Below are 16,644 nucleotides of genomic sequence, written 5' to 3' on the forward strand. Positions count from 1 at the left end.
GAAGGCAAGAAAAAGCATTTAGAATACAACTGGCCAAAATAAAGCTGTTTATTTTGGCCTAAATACCATTAGCAGTATAACTGCAGGACTATATTGAATACTTCAATTCCTATTTAAAAAACCTGCATTCTCACCTTAATGACTGCAAATTGATAGATGCATTCAAAATGAAATTAATTTGCTCTAGCACAAAGTCCCGTTTTTCCTTCATTCTCAGTAGATGGAATATCCACTGGGTTTTCCAGCCACCACGAGCACGAAAACATTGCATTTCCAAAACAGGAATCTTTCTTAAATCATTTAATGAAAATGTTTAAGACTTTGCCTTTAAATAGACGGTAGGAAAAAAAAAGTCTTTGTTTCCACTTCCTTCTCCTCAGCCCTGGATGTTGCTTAAGGGAGCAACAGATCCAGCGGACTTAGAACAACCACTATATCTGGGGAAAATGACTGATTTCTGCGAGCAACTTTAAACAAACCACTAACCAGATAGCAACTGCTTGATCTCTACAGCAACAAACAGTAGAAAAGCTAAAAGAAAAACCACACCAAAACAACAGACAATAGAATAACACCTGGACATGACAGATCCTCACAGCAATTAAAAAAACTCAGGCAACAAGGAGGAGCTGCGCAGGAGGAGGGTTAGCAGTCAAGTTGGTTACAGCCACAGCTTTTAGTTCAGTTCTCTGGAGCTGCTTCCAGCCCTGCATTGTGATTTTCCTATGAGGAGATAAGAACCAAAGGTCAGACAGCAGGACGTGGTAGAACTGCAGCATAAATCCCTTGGGACTTGTTATTGTTCGTTTGTTACCGAAACCTAAAAGAAGGGCTTAGCTCCAGCATATGGCATCCTACTGAGCTCGTCTGAGCAGGATTATTGCATTTATACAAGTTCTTCTCTACAGCGTAAAATGTATTAAAATAAACATATTTGTGTAGTCTTCTTCCTCCCCTCTTACCTCTCCCTCCCTCACACAAACTCAGAAACAAAACAGAACTGAGCAGCAAAAACAATAAGAGACACCTTTATCAGCCTCAGCCATCTGTGTTCCCTTAGTCTGATCCAAGTACTTTGGCAGGCATGTGCGCAGCTTTCTCCTACCCAATATCATCCTGCCCTGCAGAGAAAACGTTCACTCCCACTTCCTTCTCTCTCCACCAGTGCACAGCTCGAGCAGACGTCTGAATCTGTCAACTGCAGGGCTTAAAATAATAAGGCATCGTTGCTTGTGTTTAATTAATTACAAGCTCAACATGATCACTTAACCTTATTGTGAGTAACTGCAGCCTCAGTTGATAACACAGCATGGAACAATAAAGGGATGATTAAAAAAAAACAAGCAACCTTCATTGCGGATCACAGGAATTATTTGGTGTTAATAAATTTATAAACAAAAACAAAATGAAAGCTGAATCCTTGAAAGCTAGAAGTGCATGAGTTAAGAGAGTTGTCAGAGAGAAAAAACAGTGAAAAGAAAATCTCTTCTTTATGTAAGATCACCATCACCATAATTAAATCCCAGACAATCTGACCCTGCTGGGGTTAAAATTAATATTTTCATTTATGTGTTTACCAAAATCATAAAGACCCAATTTTTCTATATATATGTATTTTCCCCCTCAAACCAGACAGGCATAAAGACTTCATTAAGCTGCTTTCAAAGGGAATACAATCATGCTCACAAAACAAAAACAACAAAAAACACACCCACCTCATTTAAATAAACACACAAACAAAAATACAGGTCTCTAAAGAATAAGTGCAATAAAGCACAGAGTTTGCCTTCTGTTTCTGAACAGCCTTGTAATCACTACATGTCTCCATATTTCAGACAGCATGACATTTTGATGGATTAAAAAGATCTGTTGTATTGAAGGAATAAAGAATGTGAAATGGAGAAAAACACCAGGAATCCTAGAGTGTAATGTGATATGAGAAACCCCCTATGGAAAATGCAAGCTTTAAGCACATATATTGCAGACATGTACCATAGTTCCAGCATCTTATTTATTCCTCTAAACTATTTCAGCAAAATTCTCTTAGTTTACCAGAATGACCCAAAAGAACTCAACATTAAAAGCCCTCACCTTAACTTTCTCTTGAGCTCTCTAAGGAACAATTTACATTCTGATCCACTGCAAGGGAAACAAAAATCACATTCTTTCCCACATACAGTGCCTGCAGAAAACCCACATCTCTAGTCTGAAATTCAAAGTAATATTTATATTACATATACACACTATAATATGAGATTAGTACTTTCTTTCTCCGGCTGCTACAGGGTGCTACACACCAAATTCTTATTTTGATAATTAAATTTATTGCAGAACTCAATTCAGCACTATCTAGCACTAGCTTCTATATAAGTTAATTCGGGACAAACAGGATATAAGTTCTGTGCACAGGTTTAAAAGGAGACTATAATTTGGGTATGTTAAGTACAATATATAAGTGTTCTTCAAATTAACATCTTTCTCCTGAATTGTATTTTAAGAAAAAGCCTCAAAATTATTTCAAAAGCATTTAAAGCGAATATAGCTGCAAATTAATCCTTAAGGGAAAAGCTTAAAACTAAAATTACCACACACTACCACAGTTTGCTGAATGAGAATTGCCCTTTGTTCATTCCTCCCTTCACAGCAGACAAGAAAAGGACATAAACAGCAGTACCAGAGCAAAGCTGTGTATCAGCTCAGAGCAACTCTACACCGGAGGCCTGGCAGAAAGTACTTGGCAGTATTTCAGACTGGGATCCCAAAGCCTGGACCTTCTGCAGTGCTGCTGTGACCTATGTTGGCCCTGCTGTACCCTCCCAAGTGGGGTTGTGGATGAAGAACTACTCCTCCTTCCCATCAGTGAGGGTGATAATTATACTATATACTAATAAGACACCCCAAAAACACATACGTCTAACTCAGGGTCTGGTAATGAGTCAGAAGTAACAGAAAGTCTCCAGCTCATCAGTTCACAGGAATAAACAGCTTTCCAGAAAACAGCCCAGCAGAGGTAAGAAGATACAGATGTGTCCCTGCAGCACATGAGGCACAGGAGGCTAGGCTCTATGATACAGCCCCCAGGAAGAAGCACTTGACCTTTGTGAGCAGTAGGCACCAGATGCCCTGAAGACATCTACCAATGTCAACCCATGAAGCACGAGCATTATTGTTCTCTCATATGCCTTCTATTTATCCAAACCTGTCAAGTTCAGTTTACCAGGGGCATACTGTACTACAAAGCAGGTCCACGTGTGCCCTAACAAAGACAACATACAATAAATTTACTCTGAACCCTTCAGTGCATATTTCGTGTCCTTGATTTATAGGAAATTCATATGGAATGTAAAATAAAGAGGAGAAACAAACATAACCAATTCACAGTGTTGTGTTCCCCTCATCTGTAAGATATGTGTGTGCTTATTAGGGCAGTTTGAGGCTTGGCTCATGCTTGATAGAGGTCCGGAAGAATACATTATGAGAACCAAAAACAGTACAGGTGGATGTAACAGAGAAAACTACAGTGTTGCTTTTGACCCAGCTGGGTCATTTTCAAAGCACATCCAACAGAGTAGCTGAAGAGAGAATTATCTTGACACATGCACGTACATGCTTATTTAGAAAAGCACAGCTAGCCAAGAGACTGGAAAATGTGGATATCTGAAGTCAAGGTTGTTAGTCTCCATTGAGGCTGATGATACTTCACATATTGGCCATATGGCACATCTCAAAATTATTCCCATTTGTTTTACTTAACATGGATCTGTGAGAAAAATCCATCCTTCATGTTACAGCTCTGGCAGAGGATGCTATACACACCATCCACAGGGACACAGACAAATGTCATCCCCCAGAGATGATTCCACCGAGGCAATCACAGGGAACAGTGTATGAATGTCTGTTATCCAACGCATGAACAATTCACAGAGGTAGTCAGCAAGACAGGAGGTAATGGCCTTAAGTTGCACCAGGGGAGGTTCAGGTTGGATATTAGGAAAACATGCTTATCAGAAAGAGTGGTGAAGTACTGAAACAGGTTGCCCAGGGAGATGATGGGGTAACCACCTCTGGAGTGGAAAGGGTAGATGCAGGACTGAGTGACATGGTCTAGCATGGTAATAGGCATGGGCTGGCAGTTGGACGAGATGATCATAGTGATCTTTCCAACTATTTTGATCCTTTGAATAGACCTAGCTCATTTCATGGGCACCAGCAAAAAGCAAGCTTTCTGTGGACCTTCTCTGATCTAGCTCTCTCATATTCTCTCCAAGATGCTCTTTGACATTCCCTCTTCAGACAGAGTTCATGGAGCTCTGAGGAGTTAGCTTCCCTTGCTTGGTTGCTGCAGGGAACCCCAACCTGGCCAGGGGTTGCCATCTCCAAGTTACAGGATAGAGAGGGGGGGGAAGGTGACACACAGTGAGATGTTCTGCTCCACAAGATTGAGACCAAAAGCTCCTTCCATCTGTGAGAACCTCAAATGCTGCTGCATGTTTTCAACACATAACAAAAGCATGCTTTTGCCTGTCTATAAAGCTGGATGTCAGCACTAAATATAGAAGAACCCTACTACTCAAGATTATTATGTCAATACAAACAATAGCCTGCTTATAGCATGCACATATGAAGACTGCAGGATATGAAATGGTTCAGTGAATACCTGTTTTTTTGCATAGCTGTTGGCACATAAATTACCACTTCATAATAGGCTCTTTGAAATTCCTTTGCATTAACTAATGTGTCTATATGTATTCTTACAGAATAATCACAGCTATCAGTTTCCATCTGTTCTACTGTCCTTTTGGTATGCTATCACTCTGAGGGAGTAAACAAAAATAGATCACTACGAAAATAAACCTCAGTGACAGTCTAGACTAGAGCAGTCTAATTAAATACAAGATTTATTAGAATAAAGAGAAACATCATAATAAAACAAAGACACAGTTTCCCTAACATATCTGGTATTTTTCTTGGCAAAGTGAAGTAAGGCTATAAATTTACTGAAACAAATCATATGATGTACCATACTGATCTGGCATCGCTTTTCCTGACTGTGTTAGGAAAAGTCTTTGTTTCACTTCAATTTTATTTGCAGTAAATTTTGTTTCTAATTAGAACCCTTGAGTATTAGGGCTTGTCCACACACAGGTTTTGCACAGACATAATTACATGGGTAACAAACTAAACTGAGTTAAGAGTAATGCTACTCCCTAGTCTAGACACAGTTAAAACAAACTACAATACTATAACTATGTCATGCTCAGGAGTTGATTTGTTAAAAATAAAACAGGCACTTCTTTATTTGGGGAAGGAGGAGAAAGGAATGACCCTTAGAGTGGTATTTTAACAACATTCAGCCACTGAAGACACAAAAAAGACCACGAAAATGTCTGGAGCCTCTTTCCATCACTCAAAAGGATACACGCATCCTCTGATGAGGTGTGGCATTTGCTTTCTCCAAGTTCAAGATATGCTCAGGAAATCGGCAGAGACAATAACAAAGACTGAAGGAGCCAACAACAACGCAGTCTTACCACAGCAAAGCTAGGGATGAGAGCTGGAGAGACCAAGAGGGAATGAATGCTTCAGCAAGCAAGTTCATTTAGGAGAACTTCAGAACAGCCACTGATTGCTTCACATAACACCAACACACAGAAAGAAACCTGCACTCCAGCAGGTTGGGGAATATCATTTTACATGGAAAAGGACTGGCTTATTAACAGCACTGCAACCTAAGAATCATTTAGAGATTTGTATGAAGAATTTAACACTTAGCAAAAATAAACACAAGAACATTTCACGTTGGTTTTCAGCCATTATTTCTAGTGTTTGCATTACGGACGCATGAAAAATAATATTTTCCATAATAAAGAATGTTGTTTTTAAAGTCTAGTGATTTTTAACATAAAAATTATGAAGTGACCTCACATGTAAAAATGCCCCAAAGCTGCAAAAATAGCAAAGAAATAAGAAATTTTAGATATTAAGAAAATCTAGCATGGCAGAATCATTATAGAAATTAGAGAAATTATGAAAGGACAACTTTGAACTGAAACCCACTAATTGGTTTGGAACTGTTTTCAACATAAATCACATTCATCTCACACTAGCTCAAGGAGAGTGTATAGATCCCTTTTCAGATGAGTACAAATGACAGCAATACCTTTAATTACACATTTCTCAAATCAGTACTAGCATTAGGACAAAAAAAAAAAAAAAAAAAAGCTTCGGAAAAGGGTCAAGAAGGCAGATTTTCATTGTTTACTCAAATGTTTCATAAGTAGTTTCCTTTGTCAAGATACAATTAACATGCCATGTATCATTAAAGAATAAAACGATTTATAAATAGTATGAATACAAGGAGTACTCCATTGTTCCTATTTGCACGGGTAAATAAAAGACATGCCAGACAAAGACTATGTAAAATATTTCACATCTGAACTCCTACACTTCACTCCTGGGAGTAGCAAGGTCCCATGCGGCACTGGAGTGACATGGAGATGGCTAAGCCAGAGGACTTCAGTTTCTTGACTCAGCCCAGTTTCACATCAACTCATTACACCACGTAATTATGGTTTTATGGCTATGGCAGAAGTTCACACAGAGTCAATGTAAAATGTGTTATGATTTTCTTTCCACTGAGAGAGGGCTATTCACTCTGCCTGTCTCCACTAGTTTCCAGACCCTTACTATGCCAGCAGCCTGCATCATCTGGAATCCCCATATCTTGCAGACATTTCCTTCCAGACAGTGGATCCGGGGGGATAAAAGCCTCCCCTGATGTGGAAGCTGATGCTTCATAATAATTTCTAATCACGACAAAACCACAAGAAGAAGCTACAAACATACAAATGCTAAATAAAACTGAGAGTCTCATGTTCCACCATGTAAATGAAGACACAAACCTCTTCTGAGAGTATGTTAGCATTCATAGATAGAAGACACTGCTAGGAACACTAATCTGCCCTGCAGTCTTCTCCAAGCATTTCCATTTTCAATTTCATCACCTTATCTATAAAGTTCACACACCTTCCTCATTAATACCTTTTTCTCCCTTCCTTTAAAGCTACTTTAAGTATGCAAAAGATTAACTGAACAAGAAGCTCAGCACTCTGTTACTTTCTCATTTGTCACACACAATAGTCACATTGGCACCACTGGTCCCTAGAAAGCCCACTGTTCTTCCCAAAGGAGCTGCTCATTTAAGGATTACATCTCAGACTAGGGATTCTGACTAATTCTACTTAATCCTTAGTAACATGACACAGATGAAAGAGAATTGCCCCTAGGTTCCTCGCATTACTGCCACCCCAGACACACAGTATAACATACAATCACACAATATATCATACAACATGTAGTTGTTATAATTATTTCAGAAGGCAATATTGAATAAAGTCACGAGCTTCCCAAACAACACAAATCTGCATTAGTCATTCTATATTAACTATAGGATCATAATGGGGAAATCCTCCTTCTTACCTAAAGAGGGTAAGAGAGATTTTATGCTGGGGGAAAAAAAAAAAAAAAAAAAGCAAAAGAAAGGCTGATCACAGAACACTTTCATACAGTGTCAAGCAGCTTGGTTTGTAACTGCATGCTGCAGAGAAATAGGTTGCCAAAATTATTTAAAAAAAAAAAAATCAGCTTTCAAATTAAATAACTATCCAAAATTACAAAATCTAGCTGTAAAATACAATGAAATGAGCACTTGTGTTTTCATTGCAAATCTCAAACTATTTAGCACTTGGATCATAAGCATCATCTCAACCTGCACTTATCTGTATAGAAAGAATGAACACAGAATCATACACAAATATAATATCTAAGTGCTGAAAAATCCACAGACTCTAAGTCATAGAACCATTTACTTTTAAAAAGGCACTAAGATCAAGTCCAACCATCACCTAACACTACAAGTCCTCCACTAAACCATGCCCCTAAGCACCACATTAAATTTCTTAAATATCACCAGGGATGGGGATTCCATCACCTCTCATGGCAGCCCATTCCAGTACCCAACTGCCCCCTCCATGAAGAAATTCTTCCTGATAACCAATCTAAACACTTTAGCACAAGTGTGCTTGGTGTTCTCAAAGACAGCATTCATGTACTTGAGGACTGTCTGTTTCTTGTAAAAGAAACCTAGCAGTAAACTAAGACTGCATCAACTGTACATTTTTCAAGCCAAAAAAGTATTATCCAAAAGCAACACGAAGAAAAGCTGCATTGCTTATTCAGCAGCCACCAACAGTCAGCTTGTGCAAAGAATTTTACTGTAGTACTTCTTGTTCAGGCATGGGATAGCAAAAGCCATTCCAAACAAATGAAATCAGTCGAGCGAAATACTGCATATGGTTATATTTTTTTAAGGTTGATAGCTGATTATAATTTATAATATATTTCTAATGAAGCACTGTAAGCTAATCATGTTTGGGAGAAGAAGCATTTAAGAAGTTATAAAGATTTAACTAATAACATGAAATCCAAGCTCCAAACCACTGCTCTCAATATTCTTTACAGAATAAAACATTTGTTTCTGATTTCAGGAGCGGTTTGTATTCAACAGTGTAAAATTTGTTTAAAGTTTCAATAGTTGTTCTCTTCAATGCTCACCAAATATTCATATTAAATACTTTTACAATGTGAGAGCCTATTGCAACCACTGGGCCTCCTGTAAGCCTTTCTTCTGTCAAGAAACTCTTTAGTCACAGGACTATGACCCAAATACTCACTGACAAAGGCTTAACCCTTAAAGCAACTTAAGAAATGACATAACTTAGTAATAATTCAACATTTATCAGATTTTTCTGTTAACTTTTATAAATTTTCAGCTGGGATACATAGAACCATATGATAAAAGTCTTCTCATAAAAATAGCATGCATTATTTAAACCAGCATCCCTACTAAAACTGGTTGCATTCAGATATGCTATTACTCTTCAAAACATAACCAATGGCTAACAGCACACGTGTTTAGATAATCTCTCCCACAGACACTGAAAAAATCTGAGCTCGGAATCTACTGAAGTTCCCATTCTACTAGCAATGCTTCGTAAAGCATCAACCACTGTCAGTGTAAAAAAGTTAGGTTACATATCTATACAGACCATACTTTAACAAGAACAAAAGTAGCAATTAAGAGAAAAAGCTACAGATGCCAAGTAAGAACTTGAAATACCCCATCTGCTAAAATATAAATTAATAAATAAACACAAAACCCACCAAGCTACCACAGTACCCTTGGTGGCTCATACAAAGTTGTAAGTCTGAAGTGGAAATAGACATGGGGGTAATGCCTAGAACACAGGAGGCTGTACAATGCTGATGTAATGGGCTTAGCTTGCAGGGGAAATGACTGAAAATGTGCACTTCCAGCATTCCCTCCTGGCTGACCCACTGAATGGTGTCGGCCCCAAACTTCCATGGAACTGAAAGTTCAGTGACTCATAGCAAAGTGCAAAACACAGCTCCAGAACATGGTGCAAGCTAACAACGACCTCCTTTCACAATAGGCCTTTCTGTCTTCATACAGAAGGCAGCAAGAATGGTGTAAGCTTTTAGCTCTGTGGCTCAGTTACCACACTCTGGGGCAATTAAAATATTTGTACTTCACAGCTGATGTCTCAGATCTATTTTGCACCCTTTGCTGCTCAAAATAATCATTCAGAGAATGTTTAAAGATCCTTCAGACAACACCAAAGCAAACTGCTTTCTGATAAGGGAAGTTGCCTGCTACACTGTTACATTTTTACAGAAACAAGACCATTCCATGCTAGTCTGTATGGGTAAAGAAGTAATGGTAGATTAGAGATCTATCCCACAGACTTCACCAGGAACAGCACACAGCAGGGGAGAACAAGCATGTCCAGACCGGTGACACTAAATGGACTGTTCAGAGAGCAATCCCCTACTGACCAATCCTCAAATGCTGACATGATGACTGCAATGAAAGACCTCCAGTTGTAACTCACTCAAGAACAGAAAGACTTAATTTATGATTGCTAGAATGAGAAAGTCTGCAAAACTTACAATATGCTTGTGATTAAAGCTCTTAGGACTTAAAGCATTTATTACTCAGAAGGTATATGGCCAACACTGTGCCTTTAGTTCCAAATTTAAGCACTTTCCCTGAGCCTCTCTCAAGTTTCTAGAGGTAGCTTTGAGGAAAACAGTTTGAAGCATACCAGTTAGAAGGTTACCTGTAATCAATCAGCAAACTTAAGGTTCAGGTCTTCTGCTGACACTAGTGTTCAGAGAACACCTGACTAACAACAAATACATCAAACAGCTTGAGTAGAAAGCAATCACATGAATAACTACTGAATAAAAGAAAAACTTTACCTCTGCTCGTTGTGTGCGGGGCAAAATGGAAGATTTTTCTATGGCATAAACATCCACCAAGTAAAGACGCACTCCTTGCTCCCTGTCCAATATGGCAGCAGTCTGGATGACACCAGTATGGCGTCCAATGGTGAAGAGGCGTCCCAGACTCTTATCTTCACATCGAACAGACACAATGTAATATTCCACCTGGGCCTCAGAACCCCGTGGACTGGCTGCTTCAATAGATATCACATTAGTCCCAATAGGCTCACCCTCTTTTAAGATGGTTATATATTTTGGCTGTGTGAATATAGGCCCATCAACGCCTTGTAGAATTATAGTCATCTCCGTGGTAGATTTCCTTCTTTCAGGGCCAAGATCTGTAGCAGAAACTATAAGATTGTATATTAGCTGAGAAGGCACCAACGCTGATGCTACTCTTAGGTCTCCACTGTAGCGATCCACAATGAATGTTTTGGTATCTCCATTGATTATTTCATATTCCACCTCTCCATTGGCTCCCTCATCAGGATCTGCTGCAATAATTGTTGTTAGGATTGAACCAATCATGACTGAAGGGTCAGCTGCAAGAGCATTTTGCGATATGAACACAGGAACATTGTCATTTTGATCCATCACTAAAATAGTCACATTCTTCAAAGCAAACCTTCTGGTCTCCACAGGAACAGCCTGATCAGTGGCTTTGACTGTTAATTCAAAGAGATTAGCAAACTCCCGATCTATTTCAGCATTGGTAAATATTGTCCCTCTGACTTCATCTATACGGAAATGATTACCTCGTGGCGTTTGTTGAATGATTGCATACGTTAACTGCCCATTGATATCTGCATCTGAATCATTAGCAGTCACAGAAATGACAGAAGTACCAACAGGAATGTTCTCAATAATAGATTTAAAAATGTCCCCAGCAGGAAAATTAGGAGGGTTGTCATTAAAGTCTCTAACGTATATTACCACTGACATTGTAGATGACCTCGGTGGCCTTCCTTGGTCTTTTGCTGTTATATTTAGCTTATACAAAGATTGCGTCTCAAAGTCCAATTTCTTTGCAAGAAAAATACTACCAGTGTTGGGACTGATGCTAAAGGTCCCATGATTGTTTGTCCCTGTAATGCTATAATGGAGGTCAGCATTGTCACCTGAATCTGAGTCGGTAGCAGTGACTGAGGAAACAAGTTCACCAACTCTCATGTTTTCCAGGACATCCACTGACAAGGTTGATTTAGGGAAGGAAGGACTGTTATCATTCTCATCCAATACATCAATGCTCAACGTGCAAGTTGAACTTAAGGAAACTGCTCCAGAGTCTTCTGCCTGGATAACAAGTGAATACGATGCAGTAGCTTCATGATCTAGTTTGCCTACTAAGGTCACTTGGCCTGTGCTACTGTCTACTGCAAACTGCTTTTCTTCATTTCCCTTGATCACAGAATAATGAATCAACCCATTAGTCCCTTCATCAACATCTGAAGCAGAAACTCTCAGAACCTGTGTCAAATTTGCTGCCAATTCTGATATTGTAGCTTGGTAGAGATCTTTCAAAAACTTGGGAGCATTATCATTAATGTCTTTCATGTAGATCTGTACAGTTGCCTGATCCTTTAGAGGCTTTGGCAACCCCTGATCTGTTGCTATAACTGTAAGACTAAATACTGCAGCTCCTCGCTGCCTCATAAGAGCTTCTCTGTCAAACTGATGGGTACTTCTTATCTCCCCGGTTATTGTGTTCAACTCAAAATCTGGTTGCAAATGCTCAAATGAATACCTGACTTCACCATTCGGCCCAAAGTCTTTGTCTACAGCATTTATTTTACCCACATAGGAACCACCGCTCTGTTCTTCTTCAAAATAAAATACATAATTCGTACTGTTGAACAATGGCCTGTTATCATTTACATCCTCCAGAATTACTGTAATGTTCACAGTAGCGTTGAGCGGTTCTACTGCTCTATCAGAAGCAACAACAAGTAAAACATATCTTTCTTGAAGCTCACGGTCCAGTTCACTCTTTATGTACAACTGACCATCTGGGAAAATGCCAAAGGCATCCCCAGCATTTCCTTCAATTATACTGTAAGCTATTTCACCGTTCAGTCCCGAATCTTTGTCAGTAGCCTGTACCTTAAAAAACCGTGAATTCACAGGCTCAGACTCCAAAATTGTAATTTCATAGGAAAGCTGGTCAAACACAGGAGGGTTATCATTCACATCGTGGACAGAGACAGTCAGAATGAAAGTAGAGGACAGCTGTGGCACACCCATATCTGAGGCCAAGATTTCAACCTGGTAAGTCCCAGCATTTATGTCCAGCTGCCCTATCAAGCTTATAGCACCTGTTTGTTCATTGATTGAAAACAAGCCCTTTGGGTTTTGCTTAAGGCTGTAAAGGACCATGCCATTAACACCTTCATCAGGATCAAGAGCTTTGGCTTGGAATATGGTATGACCAGCTTTCCAGTTTTCAACCACATTTACGCTTTCCACAGCATGAATAAAGTGTGGGGAATTGTCATTTAAATCTTTGACAGTTATATTGACTATAGTGTCTCCAGTCACTGCCCCACCACTAGCCACCACTTTCAGCTGGTAAAATGCTTGCTCTTCCCTATCAATAATACTGGCTGTGGTGATCTGTCCTGTCACTCTGTTGATGGCAAACACACCCCTTTGGTCACCTGTTGTAATAAGGTAGCTGATGTTTGTGTTGAGATCCATAGTAGAAGCAAAAACAGTACCCACGTGGTAACCTAGGGCAACATTTTCAAAAACAACAAAACCATACATGCCCTGGTTGAAAACAGGTGGATTGTCTTGAGTGTCCAAGACAGTGATGGTGACAATGGCTTGGTTCTGAGACTGAAGATGGCCACCATCAGTGGCCACAACCTGCAACTGGTAAGCAGTTTTCTCCTCTCTGTCAAGGGCTATTTTTGTGGTAATGATCCCTGTCTTGCTGTGGACCTGGAACCTGGAGGTATCCCCAGCTGAAATGCTGTACTTGATGGTCCCATTGGGCCCCATATCAGGGTCAGTGGCAGACACTGTGGTTACATAGGTTCCGGCTGGCTCATTCTCTTGAATATGGGCAAAATACTGGACAGGATAGAAAACAGGGCTATTGTCATTCACATCCAAAAGACTCACATTAACCCGGGCTACTGAAGAAAGGGGAGGAGAACCCAAATCTGTGGCCAGGACCTGCAGGAAAAAGTGAGCCTGCTCCTCCCTGTCCAGCTGTGAGATGGTGCTGAGCTTGCCTGACACAGGATCCAAGCGAAAGACCTGCCGAGGAGTCACCGAAGAGGGGCCAACTGCCACCACTGCTGGCTCAGCCTCCTGAAGGGAGAAACGAATGGTCCCATTGTCCCCCAGATCCCCATCCACAGCACTCAGGACCAGCAACTCAGTTCCCGATGGGGAGTTTTCAGCCAAGGAAACCTGGTAGCCTTCAGGTTGGCTGAAGCGAGGCTTGTTATCATTGACATCCAGGATGGTCACCACCAACTGTGCATAGGAAAATTTGGGCTGCACCCCCTGGTCACGTGCACTGATGTTAAGCACCACCTGGGAAGTGGTCTCCCGGTCCAGCCCACTGGTGACAGATGTACCCGCAGCATGTCCAGCAGTGCCACCCCCAGGACCAGCCGTGGTGACCAGCCCACTGTGCTCACTGATATGGAACCAGCCCAGCTCATTCCCCGAGACAATGCTGTATCTGAGATTGGCATTGAGGCCCGAGTCACGGTCTGTTGCACTCAAGCCCCGCACGTAGCTGCCCACAGGCACCTCCTCACTGATGTTCACCCTGTACACTGACTGTTCAAAGACAGGCGGGTGGTCATTGATGTCGTTCACAAAGATCACCAGGCTAGCCACTGAAGAGCGGCTCACAGGAGCTGCCACTACCCCATCAGGGGAAAGGGAAGAGGTGGGGAATCCCGGGGATGGTGGTGAGGCCCCATAGTTATCAGCCACAGCCACGGTAAGGTTATAGGCAGGGATGCGCTCCCGATCCAGCGCAGCTGCCACCTTGATCAGGCTGAGGTTTGGTACCTTACTGCTGTGCACCTCAAAGTGCCTCTGCTCGTTGCCTGCCAAGATTGACACAGAGATGTTCCCATTGGCAGCGGGGGAGTCAGCATCGCTCACCGTCAGCAAGGCAACCACAGTTCCAGGTGCTGCATTCTCATCCACAGAGGCAAAGCGGGACGTGGCTGGGAAGTAGCGGAACTTCACCCGGGGCTCGTTGTCATTGACATCCAGCAGACGGATGAGGGCCTCAGCCCGGCCGCTCAGTGCAGGCACCCCACGATCTGTGGCCTGCACTGTCAGTGAGTACTGCTGGCACAGCTCATAGTCCAGGTGCTCCCGGATACGAATCACACCACTCTCAGGATCCACCTCAAACGGGAGGCTGTTGGCCCCCTCCCCACCGCCACCATCGCCTCCCTCCAGGCGGTAGCGGATGTCAGCATTGGTGCCTTCATCAGCATCAGCTGCTGCCACCTGCAGAACACTGGCCCCAACGGGTGCATCCTCGGGCACACGTGCCTGATAAAGAGTCTGACTGAAGACGGGTGGGTTGTCATTGATGTCCTGCACGGTGACGTTGACCTGTAGGTACCCGCGCCGCCGGGGCTCGCCCTTATCCTCCACCTGCACCAACAGCTGGTAGCTGGGGGCGGCCTCCCGATCCAGCCCGCCCTGCGAAACCAGATGCAAGAAAGCACCTTCGCCGCTAGGGTTGAGGGTGATGTTGAGGCGGAAACGTCCCTCCTCGTTGCCAGAGACAATGCGATAGGAGCTGTGGTCCACACCATTGGTGCCGCTGTCGGCGTCGGTGGCCGTGTCCAGGATGAGCTGCCGCCCGCTGCCCGTGTCCTCCTTAAAAGTCACCACGATGGAGGGGTCGGGGAAGACGGGCGCGTTGTCATTGAGGTCGAGCACCAGGACGCGCACCTCGCTGGGGTAGGTGGGCTGGCTGGAGAGCACCACCAGGTCCACCACGTCGCTGGCCAGGCTCTCGCGGTCGATGGAGGCGCGGGTGTGCAGGGCGCCCGAGGTGGCGTTGATAGAGAAGAGGGCGTGGTGCTCGCTCAGCCGGTAGGTGAAGCCGGGCCGGGTGGCGATGGTGCCCACCCAGGTGCCGGCCGGCTGCTCCTCCAGCACCTGGAAGACCTGCCGGGGCTCGGCGGCGGCGCCCAGCGGCAGCAGCGGCAGCAGCAGCGACAGCAGCAGGGGCGGCGGGGCCCGGCGGGCGGCGGCGGTGGGGCGGCCCATAGCGACCCTGGGGCCGCTTCCGCGGCGGGGCCCGGCGCCGCCGCCGCCGCTTTCGGCGGTGCCCCCCGGCCGGGGGCCGCCTCCCGCAGCCGCCTCGCTCCGGCCCCTCCCTCCCGCTATCCCGCCGAGGCTTCGCTCGCCCTGCCCCGCCGGGGAGGGACCCGATCGGCCGTCCGTTGTACTCAAGGGCCGCGCCGCTCGTCCTGCGCCCGCCACCGTACGGGGGCCGGGGGGCGGCCGGGGACTCCGCACCGCATCGCCGTTCAGCAGCCGCAGCCGCGCCGTCGGGGGCCTCGTGCTCCGCCGCGCCTCAGCGGCCGCCACCACCCCGCCACCATGCCCGGCCCGGGAGACGCCGCTGAACGCCGCCGCCGCCGCTTCCTTCTCCTCCTCCGCTGAGTTTGTAATCCACGGCCGCGGAACCCACCGCCGCCCGGCCCCAACTTTGCGCGGCGCTCATTGATCCCGTCCCTCTTGACGCCCGGCCGGGCTCCCCCCCGGCCTCCCATTGGCCGCGCAGCCCCAGTGCCCGCCCCGAGCCCCGCCCCGCCCGGCCCCCAGCCCCGCCCCGCCGCCCGCCCGCCCGCATCGCACCTGGGGCAGGTGCGGCTCCGACGGCTCTGGGTGCGGAGACGGCTGCTGCGCTCCGCTGCTCGCGGCCGTCCGAGCCCGGCGGGAAGGGGGACGACCCCTGAGACGCTCGGAGTTTTATTTTATCGTTATCACATAACTCCAAGCTATTCGTTCTTTTAACTTTTTTTTAAAAAAAAAAAAAAAACTTTTTAAATTCTGCTTATCTCCTTATTTTCAATAAAGACCCCGAGGCAAACTTCAGCAGACTCCTATACTTCCTCCCCGACAAAACCCTCAGCCGCTCACCCCGGTCCGGCGGAGCGAGACCGCGGTGGGACCCCGCAGCCGTCGTGCCGCAACCGCGGTCCCGGAGCTCCCCCTGGTGCCCGCCCGGGAGCCGGACGACATCTCTCCCCGACGCCGAGCTCCGTCCGCAGGCGTGCGGCG

At 44.4% G+C, this 16,644-nt stretch overlaps 1 protein-coding gene across 1 annotated transcript in view; it reads right to left on the reverse strand.

Moving 5' to 3' along the window:
* FAT4 (FAT atypical cadherin 4) overlaps positions 1-16,213 on the reverse strand; it is a 130,916-nt gene extending 114,703 nt beyond the window's left edge. Inside the window, exons 1-2 of the mRNA XM_015861904.3 lie at positions 16,204-16,213; positions 10,342-16,079 (exon numbers count right to left, since the gene is read on the reverse strand). Coding sequence (XP_015717390.2) covers positions 10,342-16,079; positions 16,204-16,213 — 5,748 coding nt within the window. The remainder of the gene's footprint in view (positions 1-10,341; positions 16,080-16,203) is intronic.
* Between the last annotated feature and the right edge of the window lie 431 nt (positions 16,214-16,644).

Source organism: Coturnix japonica, chromosome 4, assembly GCF_054131305.1.
Source record: "Coturnix japonica strain WE chromosome 4, WE-NBRP24, whole genome shotgun sequence".
NCBI lineage: Eukaryota > Metazoa > Chordata > Aves > Galliformes > Phasianidae > Coturnix > Coturnix japonica.